Raw genomic sequence first — 16807 nt, 5'->3', positions numbered from 1 at the left:
CATAATATCATTAGGCAAAAACAGATATGAAGCATTCCCTCTAATTCTTACATGCAGACATTATAGGTGAGTCGATGTTGTTTTCCTGTTTTGTGTTGATTTGGTCGTTCATCTTCTTGCATAAGGCCAATATTTTTCTTCTTCTGACAGATGTGGTCACTGCAATAAAAACACAAACGCGTCACGCGAGAAAGACGGACTGCGACAAAACTACACTAATTGCATCTGGTTCAATTAAATAAGAGGTGCGCAACCTATGGCACTCCACCCATAGAAGGGCCTGAGAAAGCATCTGATCGGTTCTAAATAGCTCAAAAATAGAAACTAATACACATTTGTTTGACATCTTTCCAGAAATTTAGGTTGGTCCTTGGAGGACGATAAAAACTCAAATGGTGCCATATGAGAAAAAAAAAGCTTCCCCACCCAGTGAATTAAATATTTATCTTGTATACATGTAGCATTTGCATTTCTGTGGAGAGTGGATTTCTCTCTCTCTCTCTCTCTCTCTCTCTCTCTCTCTCTCTCTCATGTATATATATTTCTATGCGGCATGAGGAACAACATAATTAAACTGAATATAGGCTGGAATCCATGGACCAATAATAAAGAGAATAATTTACTGCATCTCAATACAGCGTTGAATAACAATGGTCATAAAAACCACTAGTATTCCGCTAATGATTCTCCTCCAGGATTGATTGTGTTTTCCAGGGCGCGGCGTACATAAAACACGCTGTGTCCCCTGCGCTCATCGTCTCTTGCCCCCTCAACACCCCCCCCCTCCCACCCCCACCCTTTTCTGCAGGTATTTCCGAGGCTCAAAATTAAATTTTAAACATTCCGGCCCGGTGTTTGGTGACCGTGGTTAATCAATGGGAAAGAAAGACATCAAACAATATTTGATAATGAGAAAAATGCCTCCAGGATATTAGGGGAATGGTGGGTGGTGGAAGTGGGGTGGTGGTGCTGGAGGGGGCAGCACAGCATGAGACTCTAGCTGCAGCACAACGTAGTCTAGACCAGAAAAGTGTGTGTGTGTGGCACAGACACACGTGAGCCAATACGAATGCAGGCACGCGCGCGCACACACACACACACACACACACACACACACACACACACACACACACACACTCTAAGGCCCACTCCGTCACCTCTTACGGAGTTAAAAATCCATTAAAGCATTGCCTCTTTCTTAAAGTTCATGATGAGATAATTAGAATTCAAGATTGGAGAGCCGGTGCGGTGAGATTAGCTGCGCTGTGCCTCAACTCAATTATTTCACGATAAAATGGATTTTGTGCAAGGGGTGGGGGATCCAGATGAGAGAAATTGTAGACTAACAAGTGATTTTCGTGATTTTCTCTTTGACGACCCTTGTGAGGGTACGCGCCTCAGAACACGGATGGATGAACGTTCACTTACTTGTGCTATTCATGTCAAAAGTTACTAAAATTGGAAAAAAATACATGTAAAAACTAAATGCCTCCTTGAAATAAAATATCCAAACAAGGAACATGAGTCGTAACAGTAATTACCTCAGTTCATAGATGATATTGTTCACATTTAGACCCAATTGAACTTGGTTGCTAACCAAAACAGCACAACCTCCACGATTTACTCATTTTGCAGGTCATTTCCTCATGATTATTTTTTCTGAATTGCTCTTTGTAAATAATAAAATTGTAAATAAAAAAAAAAAAGCACAAATTGCTTAGTATAATTGCTTTCATATGACAGAAGCCTTCCTCGACTGCAGTTGAGTAAAGAGAACACACCCAACTATTATTTGTGGAACAGATATATAATATTGGTGATACTGTTGAATTTTCCGACTCAAAAATTGGCTAGCACAAATAAAGGCACCCTAACATAGAAGCCTACACCATCTGCAGTTGAATATTGAAGTACAAAGTACTTGAATTAATTTTTTCAACTCATCAAACAAGTTTGTTGAATTTTGGAAAAAAATCCAAATGGCATCTAATCATTTAACATATCTAATTAAAAATAAAAATAAAAGTGTTAGATAATAGGATAATAATTAGTTCTTTTGTGGCATGGTTTTTGTGTCGCTGATTGACACGCCGTTAACAGTCCGGATGGAACGGAGGCTGAACCATCGACGCAAAGCAATCGGCAGCATGTGCAACCACCTACGGTCATGCAAATTGGGTCCGGCCGGCCGGTCCGTTGACTATGATTGATGAGCTCGGGCTGCCACCTTTGTTTCCGCAAGCAGCCATTTAGAGTAAAGCACAATCCCAAAATATTATCTCTCCGCTATTAATCTGGTAAATTCGCTTGCGCCCGAACCGTCCTCTTCCTCCGTCTCGCGAGCATTGGGGCACAATTGCATTTAATTACTTGTCTTGCTAATTAGATTCATTAAAGGGATAATAAAATAAATGGAGGAGGCACAGTGGAAAGCTCAAGCGAAACACATGTCTTGTCTGCCGCGATGTAAAATATGGATGTGGGATTTTCTGGGGCAGTCATGCTGTTCGGAGGAAAGGGGGGGGGGGGGGGATGAAGGCATGAATCCGATACCGTGCTAATACTACAGGCATTTCCTGACTCTGGCTTCCTTCGTGTTTAAACAGTGATTTTTTTTTAGAGCCGAGATTCCAGACTCCCTGAAGATTCTGAGAGCAATTTTGCAGTGCAGGGCCAGTGAAGTCCCCGACTTCAGCAGCAGTGGTGGGAGGGGGGGGAACATAATGACAGTAATGCTGACAATGGAGTGAAACCAAACACGCGCTTTGCATGGTAAGCGATGCCACTGGATGTGGAAAGGAGAGAGAGGGACTAATGGGCAAGACGTGGAAGATCTTACAATATCCCCTCAGATGTGCGACAAGCAGAGGAAATTACACGAGCAAGCAAATCATCAATCATTATATCCGTCGACTGGGGATGCTGTCAATCTCCCCCCGACATTTATTCTTCTACGGGTGCATAAGCGGCACCTTGCTTTGCACTACAATGGCAGCGGCGAGAGAGATCAGTGCAGGCTCTCTCGGATATCACAGAGAGACACCCTTTGTAAATTCGCCTCCCACTGTGAGCAGGCTTCACAGCTGGTTAACCGTGCTGCGTGTACCACTGGCCTGCTTGCGCACAGCCTCCGACGACTGCTCCTCAGTGGATGGGAGGGGAAAAAGTGTTTTTTTTTTCCTGCCGTTTTAGACTGCGGGGACACAACCAACCTGGCAATTTCCCACCTTTGGGGATAATATCAAAGCTGTGCCGAGTTTTTCAATGTTGCTGTTCTGTGTAACCAAAACAGAGCAGAGGCCGGCAATGTTCCACCAGTCGTGGTGGGCGTCTTGTTTTTTCGTCTTCTTCAGGTGGGAAAAGCGCATGTGCCGAAAGGTCTTCCACAAAGCCAGGACCGGGATGGGACATTTTCCACCCGACACGCGATTCTCCCGCAGTGCTCTTTTGAAATCACTTGTCACTGTATGACAAAAGTTCTATACGTTACACCCGACGCTGCCGCCATATGCTGAAAGTAAATTTATTGACTACTGGTATGACACATTCTATAAGGCGTCCTTGGTTCACGATGGTCCCGTCAGGCAACATTTTGAGGTTACAGTAAAAATGAGTAACTAGTTTGCACAGTGGCGTAAGAAAACCTCACACAAGCAAAAGGAGGGACGCTTAGTTACAGCAAGGGGTATTATGGAAGTAAAGTAGTGCCACCAGGATTTGAATTTGAAATGTAAAGTGATCACATTTTCAATAGTTGCTCCAATACTCTATCTGAAATTCGCTGTCAGAAATTCAACCAGCTACAATTCGTTGTCTGAAATTCAATTCTCTAAAATTCACAGTCTAAAATTCACCGTCTGTGCCACCAGGCAGGGTTACTTTAGGTCAGAACCGAACATCCACCCAATCCAGTTAAGCTTTCTTAGTATGTGACGTAACGTGACTAAGGAAGAGTAACAGTGATTGGCTGGGTGCTCGGTCCTGACCTGCAGTAACCCTGCCTGGTGGCACAGACGGTGAATTTTAGATAGCGAATTGTAGTGGATTGAATTTCAGACAGCGAATTGTAGCAACTATTCAAAACGTGATCACTTTACATTTCAAATTCAAATCCAGTTTTCTGCGGCATTTCAAATTCAAATCCTGGTGGCACTAATTCACTTCCATAGGGTATAACGATTCAGTTTTTGCAACGATTCGATTCATATTATGATTTGTTTGCCAATTTGATTCAGGGATGATTTGGCTCATTCAAAACAATAACGATTTGAAAACAATTTCTAACTTTTTAGTCAAAACTTTTTCTGGAGTGAATGTGAAATAAATACCTGAAGGGAATCGGGTAAACGAGACTTTTTGTAAACTGAGATCCTTTTAAAAATTAAAAACAATTTCTTTTAGTCTATGTTAACAGCAGGGATGCCCATAATAATCAGTCCATTAATTCATTGGAAAAATCATGTCAATTGTGTGGAATTCGATGCTGTCTAATCATGTCTTGAGGCCATTAAGTCAAAATGAAATAGTCTTGAAAAAAATAACAAATAGTACTTTTCTGCAACGAGCTGAAGCGCTGCTGCTTCAACGACGACTAGATTGGGGTCTAAAGAAAAGGGATGACATCAGCTACAGTATATCCGCGATCCTACGTTGGCAGTATTTGGTTCAATCATTCAAAAATGCCATGGACAAAAGAGTTCAGAACATTGATTGGGCTCAAATAGCTTAAGTTGAACTCTCATCCTCAGTAAATTTGACTGAAACATTAGCATACCGTTGTCGTGTAAATGTAGCTAAAACGCACAGACACAGCATAATCTGTGATCCTAGCGCTTTTAAAGGCATCACAGTTCACTGACTCCCAACCGGGTCTCAGATTTTTATCTTTTAATGCCATCACATTACACTGATGCTTTTCTACCTATAACACACCCCCTCCAGCAAACCCCCACCCCCTGATCCTCTGATACCTAGCCCAGGCGCTCCTCCTGCCCCTGACCTTGGCCCTTTGTAGCAATCAGATCGGACTTCCTTAGAGGCCCTGATCTTATCTGGCTCTACCAATCCCACTACACAGCTTCCTTTTGTAGCAAAAGCGCGACGCGGTGAGCCCTTTCAGACCCGCCGACTATACCGAGGAACACGCGCCGGGGCCGAGACCTCAGCTCATCTCAGTCATCATACTACACTGCCCAACAACAATGGCCTTTATTTTCAGACGCGGCACGGGTCACGGTAGAGGCTTTCTTGCTCATCAATGGATGAGGAGGAACCAGCAATACTGTTGTCAAATGAAATGTTTCAACTCTGTCTTGCGGTGAAATGAGACATTTCAAATTGCCAAGGGGGGGAAATGTCAGGAGGGGGTGGGCGCACATGCTATTCATTAACTTTGCAAAATAGAAACACACAAAACCAGAAAAAAAAAACCCACACACAATCCTTTGGAACATCTCTGGATTCGGAATCTGAAGAGAAAATGAATAAAAGCAGACTGGCTTTTAGTGCCGCTGAGAGACTAATTCCAATTAAAATTAAAATGAAGCTGTTATAAAATACCCATCTTAAGGGGAACATTTGTCAAACTACATCTGAAGTTATATGAGCTAAGGGGACTATGCAGTTATTCAGGTCTCAAAAATCAACATTTTACTGTGCGTGTTTTATACATGTTACAACCAATTCTTTCTCTCCTTTACATATTTGTACCTGGCCTCTCGCCCAAAGTGGTCCCAGCTCAACTGCAACCCTTATGAGGATAAGCATTACAGATAGTAGATCACAGGCGTACCTTTCTTTTCTTGTGATGTAAATGGTGATTCCTCCAGGTGAAGGAACATGTATGAACAGACGCTCTCATTATCAGCCACTGCAGTGTGAAATGGAAAAACATAAATCAACGACGGGCATCTTCTCCTTAATTAGTAAATACAGTATACAGTGAACTAAGCTCCGATATTATGTTTAGAATATTAATAGTTCAAACCAAAAACATTCAAAAAGTGTTGATCCCAAAGCAGTTAAATCCATATAAATTCAAACTCATCATCAAATACCTTAAGAAAGGATTCCAGATGATTTGATGTAAAAAAAAAAAAAAATGCAGTTGAAGCGCAAGGACATGACATTCTTGTCGTCACTTCCCAACCCATAAAAATATACTAATTATTGCTTTCTTATTATCCATTTAATTATGAATGAATAAACAAAGGAATGTGTTTAAAGGTCACTCCATGAGTTAAATAAAACAATGATGACAAGAGTACAAAGAATGTCCAGAACTCCAGGAAGTACTGGATTTCATCACACATGTGGAAGCGTGATTCCATCCATCCATCCATCCATTTTCTTAGCCGCTTATTCTCACAAGGGTCGCGGAGGTGCTGGAGCCTATCCTAGCTGTCAACGGACAGGAGGCGGGGTACACCCTGAACTGGTTGCCAGCCAATCGCAGGGCACATCGAGACAAATGGCCAGACTTACAATCACACCTAGGGGCAATTTAGAGTGTCCAATTAATGTTGCATGTTTTGGGGATGTGGGAGGAAACCGGAGTGCCCGGAGGAAACCCACGCAGAGACGGGGAGAACACGCAAACTCCATATAGCCGGGTCCGGGATCGAACCTGGGATGTCAGAACTGTGAGGCTAACGCTTTCCAGCTGGGGCCACCGTGCCGTCAGCGTGATTCCTTAGAGGCAAATAACGGGTGATGACTAACTGTACGAGGCCCGGCCTTTTTTGAGAAGTATTGTTTGAGATTGTGTTGGTGCGGTTAATGAACAGATGAGAAAAAAAAGTTGAAGAAAGCCCCCAAATTTTTGCATGTTAGTTGTGGTGTTGGATCTTAGCCAATTTCTCATAATGATTGTTTATATATGGGGTCTGCTAAAGAATGAAGAAAAAAAATGTTTGACATGCTTGCCACGCTTTGTAGATCATAGGCCCATATACATTGGAATAAATATACTATCATTCAGGAGTGTCTTTTATTTCAACACCAGATGTTGGTTTCTCTAACTCAGTTTTAAATTTATGATTTAATTTTCTTGAAGGCCTTTTCTTTCACGTTCTCCAGAAAAAAAAAAAAAAACGGTTTGATTTGGAAGTGCAGTAACACCTCAGACAAAAAAATGAATGAAAAATTGATAATCCCGTTAAGTAGTTAGAAAGATAGAAGAGCAGTGCGTGCAATTGAATAGTTTGTGTATTTTACTAAGCAACATTTTTTTTCCCTGAATTAATTTATTCAAAAGGATTTTAACGGTTTTTGAAGTGCTCATTTCTAGAAAATTCCACAAACATTGAAATATTTTCAAAATGGTGGTAGGGGGTAGGTGATATTCATCTAGTAATGTGTGGCATTTATTTCATTTCTATCAAAACCGTCAAGAGCCATGTATTAATTCACTATATTTTAGCATTAAATGCATTTTTTTTCCTGGTAATTACTAAATTAAAAACCATAGCAGGCATAAAAAAAAAAAAAATCACATCCACACCATCGAGATGACTTGAGGGGTGTGTTCTGCCCCTTCCTTCATTCTTCACGCCCCTACTTCTCCACTTTTACCCGACCATCTGTTCTCTTCTCCTGGCATTGTTTCCAACATAACACTTAAAGCATTCATACACTGTCTACATTTACTTAATATTTTAATGGACGTCTCGCTTACATTTGACGAGGAGGAGAGGGAGGCGTGTGTGCTCGCTCCTCTCACGCTTTCCAGAAGGCAGGGCAGCTCGTCATCATCAGATTCCGCCCCATGTTGTCCAAAAGCCAATCATACGCCACTATACTCACCTCAAGGCGGTTTAGACCAATCGGCACACAGCTGACTGTTGTGTCACCGCTTTGACTTCCTAGCGGGAAGCGGAAGTGCTATCTCGAACGGTCCCGATTCAATGGTAAAAAAAAACATTTTTTTATTATTTTGCTGGCGTTTTATCCTTCTGTAATCATATTTAATCACTTTTTAAGATACTATAGGCATTTGGTGCTCATATAAAAAGCTTGCATGCTATTTTAATGCGTTGCTTTTGCCATGCATGGGACGAAACGTGTCTCGCAATAATGGCAAGGGTTTGACAGCTGATCTTTGCTCACCATAAAAACAAATCTGCATGCAAAATCAAAACAACAACAACAACAGTGTGTGTGTTTTTTTTAAAAAAAAAAAAAACAGATTTGTGGAGATGAAGCTTTCCCGTGCTGAATACAAGGAGATAGTGAGATGGACCGAGCAACTAAGACCAACACGGCAGTGTATGAACGTGTTAAAGAAAAGATTTCCCAAGTAAGTTGCAAGCTTTTATTAAAATATCATATTGGGGCAGACACACGACGCCATATCTGTGCTAAAAACTAAAGAGGCTAGTGAGTACTGTAGTTCCAACATTTCATCAATCTAAAATATTCAAACAACTTTTACCCAACTGTTTTTCCAGGTTGGCAAGACCCAAAATAAGCAAATAACACTGTAGCTTCCAAGTTATTATAAATACTGTACAAAGGAAGTTTAAAGCAATCTAAAACAATTGTGATAATCACTGAGATCAACCAGTATTAAAAACTAATTTATGTATGTATGTATGTATTTATGCCATATCACCCAGCCCTATTCATGACTTTTGGACATACCATACTGTATATAACGGGATGTTATTGTCTCACATTAACAGCTTGGTACAAATTGCATTGCGCCATGAATAATTTCTGTATTATCATTAAATATGGATGTTCCTTTTCAGTTTTGTACCCATTCATTCCTCATTGGTCTTTGACATAATCTCCCCGGTGCAAAAATTAGTGTGCTTTGCCATGCAGCGCCTGCACCCCCACGGATCGAAGCGAAGGGTTAATGGTTGTGTTTGCCTTTCTCCTTGACACCAAAGGCCTTTACTTTATTGAATGTTACACATGTAATCCCCTCAAGGCTACCAGGACATCGCTACTGCTGATCCCACCGAGGTCACTTACAAAGTCGCATGCATTTGGAGCTTCCTACGCCTCCATTTGTGCCCTAATCACCAATCTAGAGGATAGTAGCTGATCGCCAAAGTGGGATGCTGGGCTATCTGAACTTGGCTTTTTAGTCCTGCGGTCAATGCTTTACGATGAAAGCAATTAAAATAAAAAACAAAAGTGAAATTACCAGGACAAAGGCATAATGTGAGAGAATAAAATATATAGACAAAAAATAAAAAAGTGCAGAAAATTCTGACCAAACCAGAAAATAAATTTATACTTCATGTGTTTGCAGCAATAACTACAATAAAAATGACTACAGGCTGATGACACAAAATTTTGTTTTCTTGATATCTTGTGTCTTTGAAAAAAGTTAAATACATGTATATAATTTATTTATTCATTCGTATGGTGTACAATATGATAGAAGTAACCAAAAACAAAGCCTAAACATGGAATATGGTCTTGAAGACATCTTTGTGTGAAACTAAAGATATTGTATAAATGTAATATTTATATGGGTACTTTGATTTATTCGCAATTATCAGTAACTTCCTGTCATAATATACTGAGATCTTTTCGAAATTTTACAACAAAATGTCTGTGCAATTATGCCTTTGTCAAAAAAAGTATAGATTCTATGACTTTTTCCACAAGATATTCAAACTTCACTGTCTTAATATTCTGAATTAAAAAAAAAAAATCTTACAACTTTATCCTAATAAATGTAACACTTTATTCTTGTCACAGTCTCCTGGTAAAAATTATTACTTATTTCTTTTGTTTATCCTGACATTCTTTGAATACTTTTCAGACTATTCTTGTAATATTCCAGTTTTATTCCGGGAGCACCTCTATTTTGACTTTATTACCGTAACTCCATTATCTATGACTTCATTATCAAAATACTTAATGTCCATTTTTTTTTTCCTTCTCAATGTGGCCCTAATGCAACAATTTTTTTTTCAGATCTTGGCAGATTCATAATATAAATTCACTATCCCGTATGCTTAGGCACGAATACTGTGTAATTTGTGCTCTCGTCATGTTTTTGGTTCCCTTGACCAAACCAACTTCCACACACTGTCCAAATGGCATTTTCCCCCTCTCAAAAAGAAAGTGGTACTGGTGAGTGTAATAATTAAAGGAAAACACAGGAGCATTTTCATTCCAATAATTCTGCACAATCTCAGCCTCCCACGGGTGCTGGCTCTTCTGTTTAGTCTTGCCGGCTATTGTTATTATTTCGTTCAGCATAAGCAATCTTGGTGAGGCCCGTGCTCTTTAAAATGCCCGAATCTCCTCACTGGGCCTGACAGGCAGGCGCGGCAGCAGTGTTTTCACAGCCTGCAGAATTATTCTGCTTGTCCAATCAGCTGAGCTGGACTCTGGAGGGTTAGTGATTGGACTGGCAGGAAATCAGGCTCTTAAGACATAACATATCGACTAGGCCATCCATCATCTCTTAGCATGCGCTCGGATACGCCAGTCAGTCGACCCCCCCACCCCCACCCGCCGTACCCCCCTTGTCTCCTCGGACTGTGTGGGAGCCCTGCCACTGCGTAAACATTGGCCAGCGTGGCCAGAGCTGAAAGATAGGCGCGAGTTCACACTTGCACGGTTGGAAGAATACATTTTATTGGTTAAAAATAGTCTTATAATAATCTCCCTGCTTGAGAATTGTGTGAAAACAAAAATAAAATGGGTTTTTGTGGGAAGGTAACACGGAATATTCCTTAACAGGAACAACTCTCACAGAAACTGGAATAGTGATGCACCAGTTAATATGATTCAAAATGGCACTGGCAGTTCTTTCAAGGGTCGTGAAATAACATTTATTATTGTAAACCTTTTTTTTACTGGCCGTAGTTTTACGTCTGTGTCTGTCCAAAATCTACCTCCAATACCTGGGCTACTAAGACGTTTATTGTGTTGTATTTTACTTTTCAAGTCGCGATATTATACTATAATATTCTGTTCTATGTTAGTTCAAGCAGTCCCCATCATAAAACCTGTATTAACTGTGGATGCAGCGTTTTTATTTTCCGTCAGACAAGTATAAAAACAAAATATTGTAAAAAAAACAACAGAGAGAAGCAGGCACATCACTGTTTTTGCATCCATTTTTGTTATGCACTACATCAGACTACATGATATAAACCCTTATTGGCTTTCACAGGGGATTTCCCAGATGGGCGAAGGACAAAGCTTCTTGTAGTGTGACATAATCCACGGCCAATGATTTGGCTCTAAAATAGCCCTGCAACACCAAAATGAAAAGTCTAGCGTTATAGATATGTTTTATTGTGTGTAATCCCTCCGTGTAAACGTGAAATATGAACAACAGCTCTTCAACAGCGTATCCTTGCTTCCAACAATAGGATTGCGTATTGTGCTTGGACTCCCTTGCTCAATGTTGTCAACATTTATTCTTTGGCTTACACGATCAAGATTTTCGGGCCGATCATCGATCAGTGAGTTTAAAAAAAAAAAAAAATGATAACCAATCCAATTACAAGATTGAGCAATGTGTATTTAAATGTCCTATTCATTTACTCTATATACATGTCTACTTAATTGCTCAAAAATATATATGGTCACAATGAATAATCTACCTTTGATCACTGATGACGTAGTGGTACACATGCCTGCCTTTGGTGCGGGCAGCGTGGGATCGATTCCTGCTCTGTGATAGTGTCGATCTGCCCTGCGACTGAGCGGCGACCAATTCAGGGTGTAGTCCGCCTTTTGCCCGAAGCTAGCTGGGATAGGCTCTAGCGTTCCTGCAACCCTTGTGAGGATAAGCAGCTTGGATAATGACATGAGATATTTCAGCGTTGGCCTCACAGTTCTGAGGTCCCAAGTTCAATCCCAGACCCGCTTGTGTAGAGTTTGCGTGTTCTCCCCGTGCCTGCGTGGGTTTCCTCCGAGCACTCCGGTTTCCTCCCACATCTCAAAAACATGCATTAATAATTGGACACTCTAAATTGCCCCTCGGTGTGATTGTGTGTGCGGATGTTTGACTCCATGTGCCCTGCGATTGGCCGGCAACCAGTTCAGGGCGTACCCCGCCTCCTGCCCGTTGACAGCTGGGATAGGCTCCAGCACTCCCCGCGACCCTGGTGAGGATAAGCGGCAAAGCAAATCGATGGATGGAATGTATCTTTGTTCATGGATTTATGGCAGGGAGGTACAGTGACAGAACAAATTAATGGTCTTCTATTGGATGGCAATAAATACATACAGCAATTAATATCTACTTTTTGTGACTCTTTTTTTATTTGTTAGTGTGGCATGAAATTTGAAATTGTAAAGTATGTCCAAAAAGGATGGAATTCATTGCTCTGGTTGAATCATGTGTTCAACATAACAGCATATTCACACACAACCATGAGTGCTAGCACTAGCTCGCTAGGCCACATAACGTTTTATGGCCCGCTTGCGAACCGTATCATATTAAAATGTGAACATACCTCAAGCAAGCCTTACACGAACGTCTACTCCTGTCCTGACCACCAACGCCCCCCCCCATTTTCTTATTCATTATTCACATTATTTCATATTCTTATTCATCTAAAGTTAAAAATGTTTAGTTGTGATAAACTATTCAGAAAATGTTTAAATTCAGAAGTGCTTATTTTCAGGGTGGTTTGGCTCTCCTATGTGTGCAAACACTCATGCACAATAGTGATGTGCATGACTTTAATTTTTGGCCAGTGATGTTAAACAATGGCTATGAATAATTTATTGGGCTAGAACTATTTGAGAAACATTGCCTCTAGATTTAGCAAATGGGGATGATTCAAACCTGGGACAAAGTGAAAGTAAGAGTCAATTTCAAGCTGATTTCCACGGGGGTCCTGTCATTCTGCCTGTCGGACCATGAGTCCAATGGGAGGAGAATGGGAGGGTCCCGTAGACGGACTAGAAAGAGACCCCCTCATCTGTAACGGCCTGCATAACACAGATGTTGGGAGTCATCTGTCATCCTGGCCTCTCTTTCCGGGTCTGGGCTGCTCCTGGAGAGGTTTGGGAGTTGGAGGTTGGTGTTGGGGGTGAAGCATTGGACATGGTGCTGTCACTTTCTTACCCCAATTCACAATGGAGGCACATGCTAGTATCAACCATGAATAATAATAACGACCCTCAAGCACCGACTCATGCAAGGCCAGACAGGTTTTTGTCTGTTATTTGGAATCGAAATTAAATGAAGTATTGTGGGATATTTGTAAAAACATTTTATTTTTCAAGAGACTAAACTTGATTAAAGCATAGAATTCGGTTGTATCTTCCACGTTGCAATGCGGGAAATGAAAGCTACTCATAATTTAACGTTTCACTGCTTAAACGACTCCAATTGTGTACAGTGCGGTACAGTATTTACACAACTGTACATGGAGGCATCTATACGATGGTGAACACTTTTTTGGGTTATTAGATTAATCATTGCAGCACGAGATAATACGACAGTCTATAAGTCATCAGAAAAACTATTTTGTGCTCCCATGTTGCTGTTTTTGTGAGCAACAAAGTTGAAGTGTGTTCAAGCAGTTAAATCTTCGAGTGTGACTGTGTCAACAAGTATCAATGAACTGAAGTACAGTAATCCCTCGCGATATTACGCTTCATTTAATGTAGATTCAGTCAATCATAGATTTTTATTTTTAAAGTTGAGTGTTGTGCAGTTTCTTACTGTACCTGTATATCACTGATAGTTAGCTTCATAGGCTAAATGAGCTAATTGTGACAGCACGACTCACAAAAAGTCAACTGGGCAGTTTTTATTAGCAGACAAAGAAATCCTACTGGGTACTGTATTTACATCTCGTACATTTAGTAAAGAAGTAAAGTGCAAGCAACTCTCAAAAGTGGAGTGTTAGAAATTGGCGGATTTATTTTTTTCATGTTGTTGTTCAGATAATTTATAATTTTATATGATAATATATGAAATGAAGCTCCAGGAAGAAGAGATAGCAAGGGTGGACGACTTCAAATACTTGGGGTCAACAATACAGAGCAATGGAGAGTGTGGTAAGGAAGTGAAGAAATGGGCCCAAGCTGGGTGGAACAGTTGGCTGAAGGTGTCTGGTGTTCTATGTGACAGAAGGAAGAGTCTCCGCTAGGATGAAGGGCAAAGTCTATAAAATAGTGGTGAGGCCGGCCATGATGTATGGATTAGAGACGGTGGCACTGAAGAAATAATGGGAAGCAGAACTGGAGGTGGCAGAAATGAAGATGTTGAGGTTCTTGCTCGGAGTGAACAGGTTGGATAGGATTAGAAATGAGCTCATTCGAGGGACAGCCAATGTTGGATGTTTTGGAGACAAGGTGAGAGTGAGCAGACTTCGATGGTTTGGACATGTTCAGAGGCGAGAGAGTGAGTATATTGGTAGACGGGTGCTGAGGATGGAGCTGCCAGGCAAAAGAGCGAGAGGACGACCAAAGAAAAGGTTGATGGATGTTGTGAGGGAGGACATGAAGACTCGGTGTTAGAGAGGAAGATGCACGAGATAGGCTTAGATGGAAAAAGATGACACGCTATGGCGACCCTTAACGGGACAAGCCGAAAGGAAAAGAAGAGGAATGTATGAAATAATTTGTCCCTCCATTGTGTAATTCATTAACTGTGCCGGATTGTAACACCGTCCGCCCCCCTACTATTTTGTTTCTAAATGGACAATAGGCCTGGCTGCTGATTGGGGCAAGGTGTCAATTATTGAATTTCAAAATCTACACAGCTTTGTAATATTTACCCAATGTCAAGTTGGCAAATGTCAGTGTGCTCCTCGCCGGTAAAACCTTCAGTTCTGAAGGCTTCAATTAGTGTGAGTATTTTTGCTTCGCGTACATCTTTCCATCCCCATCTGCTGCTCCTCAGGCTCTGAACTGGAGCAAGTCTCTCTTCATGTGTGTGTGGTGCAGCTGTTCAGTCATCCAGCTGAAAATAGTAGTGGCGAGGCACTTTGCCAAACAATTGGCAATCCCAAGAATCGGCTGAAGTTAGACAATAGGCGAGTTTGTCCTCTCGCTTCCTGGCTTTCATGTCGCATTTATGCCCACATAAATAAATCAAAGTATTCACTCAATAAGAAGAAGTTTTTGATCCAACAGAAAATAATGCCTTTATTAATATGTGATGAAAACGATCAGCGGTGGAGGAGGCCTGTGAGGCTTTTTTTTTTTTAAATGCATAGTTTAGGACTCTACCAGTAGACCCTGTGGACCATGCCCGTCTGCAGAATTTGCATTTTAACACCTGGCTTGTGTGATTTTCCCCCCCAAAATATAACTTGGGTTACCTTAAAATTCTAAACAGTCTGTTGCTTTTAATATGATTGTGAATGGTTTTTTTTTTTTCCATGGCTGTCCTGTAATTGACTGCCAACCTTGGTAGGTGAACCCCACCTCTCTCACCAACATGTTATTTGCGATAGGCTGCAGCCCACATATGTCCCAGAAGTGGGAATAGATACAGATGGATGGTATTGCCAATGATGGGAGTGAACAATTAGTGCTGCTTTCAGTATGTTCACAAGTCTCAGGACTGCTCTGCAGTTTCTGATACTACGGCAGTGTTTGGTCTGTATCTAAAAGCTCCCAGGAGGCGGACAGATATCCAGCTGACTTGAACGCAGACTACGAACAAAAGACTTCATGCGTATTTGTAACAGAGAGCATGTGGTGTCCTGCTCAACTATGTGGAGTGTAGCAAAGGTGGGGGACTGGTGGAGGGAGAGGGAGACGTGTGACATCAGTCCTATTAGGACCTTCTCCTGCCATGCATTAGAATTGGAAATGATGGGCTGGTCTCTGAGGTCTTGCCTGACTTCCCCTGGGTCCAGAGGGGGGGACCCAGTTCCTACACCCTTTGTCCCCTTAAGTCTAAAAAGGGAGGGGACGGGAGTCATCTCTGTCCTTCTGTGGTGTATTATGAATAGATGTGAATGTAATGATTACCCCCCACCCCAGTTTTTTTTTTTTTCCTTATTTACAATGCCATTCAGCCCACTCGTCATATGTCGTCCTTAAAGGCAGTGCAGATGCCGCTGTTTTGGAGAACGATTAAAAAGTTCTGTGTGAAGCATCCCTGCCTCTCTCTCTCTCTCTCTCTCTCTCTCTCTCTCTCTCTCTCTCTCTCCTCCTTTATTCTCCTAATGTTTCTCAGTTTCACGCTAACACACACACACGTCCCCAGCAAGGAGTACCCCCTTTACCTTCTTTTCGACTCGGGGCCCTAATGTGCCGTTTTCATTGGCACCGAGGCGGGCTGCAATATGGTGCGGCGGATCGCTGTGGGAATATGAATGTTGATTAAGGATGCGCTCAGCCTTTTGAAATTCACCGAGAAGTGTCAGAATAATGGATGTTGAGCAAATGTCAAGCATTTGTTAATTTCTCTGTTATTGGCGGGGGTTTATCTAGCGTGATCTTTGGAGGCAAAAGCAAAGGGCAGGCTTGTTGTGGCATGTGCCATTGATATGGTGATTTCCTGACTGCAGACACTTTGTATTTGATGGGGATATCTCGGCTCAAGATGAAGCCAAGGGACTTGCTCATTGATTATTAATTGTACCGCTAGTGTTTTTTTTTCTTTACACACTGGTTAAAACATACAGTAATGCATTGGCACATAAACTGGGAATGTTTTACAAATCTGTCTTTGACTTGTTGATAACAAAATGGCTTATTCTCTTCTGAATTGTCAAATTTGTCACCTAAGGATTTATTAAAATGCTACATATCAGAAAATTTCAATGAAAATCAGAAGCCTGAATGCCATTTAAAAAAAAGTTTAACGCACACTTTGCATCCCAAGCACATTTTGCTGACATGAAAAACA

At 41.3% G+C, this 16807-nt stretch overlaps 2 protein-coding genes across 10 annotated transcripts in view; one reads left to right on the top strand and one right to left on the bottom strand.

The window, feature by feature from the left end:
* The window catches only part of dph6 (diphthamine biosynthesis 6), a 217914-nt gene extending 210101 nt beyond the window's left edge, over positions 1-7813 (bottom strand). Inside the window, exons 1-3 of one of the 2 annotated variants that reach the window (XM_061843081.1) lie at positions 7676-7742; positions 7502-7593; positions 5792-5869 (exon numbers count right to left, since the gene is read on the bottom strand). The gene's annotated coding sequence lies outside the window, so the exon portion shown is untranslated. Of the gene's footprint in view, positions 1-5791; positions 5870-7501; positions 7594-7675 lie in introns of both variants that reach the window. The other variant, XM_061843082.1, reaches the window with a different exon arrangement.
* cdin1 (CDAN1 interacting nuclease 1) overlaps positions 7779-16807 on the top strand; it is a 75475-nt gene continuing 66446 nt past the window's right edge. For all 8 annotated transcript variants that reach the window (XM_061843084.1, XM_061843087.1, XM_061843083.1 and 5 more), the window contains exons 1-2: positions 7779-7907; positions 8186-8296. In XM_061843084.1, the coding sequence (XP_061699068.1) occupies positions 8196-8296 (101 nt within the window). In that variant the 5' untranslated portion in view covers positions 7779-7907; positions 8186-8195. The remainder of the gene's footprint in view (positions 7908-8185; positions 8297-16807) is intronic.

The sequence above is a fragment of the Syngnathoides biaculeatus genome, chromosome 15 (genome assembly GCF_019802595.1).
Source record: "Syngnathoides biaculeatus isolate LvHL_M chromosome 15, ASM1980259v1, whole genome shotgun sequence".
Lineage (NCBI taxonomy): Eukaryota > Metazoa > Chordata > Actinopteri > Syngnathiformes > Syngnathidae > Syngnathoides > Syngnathoides biaculeatus.
This window is presented reverse-complemented; position numbering and strand designations above follow the sequence as displayed.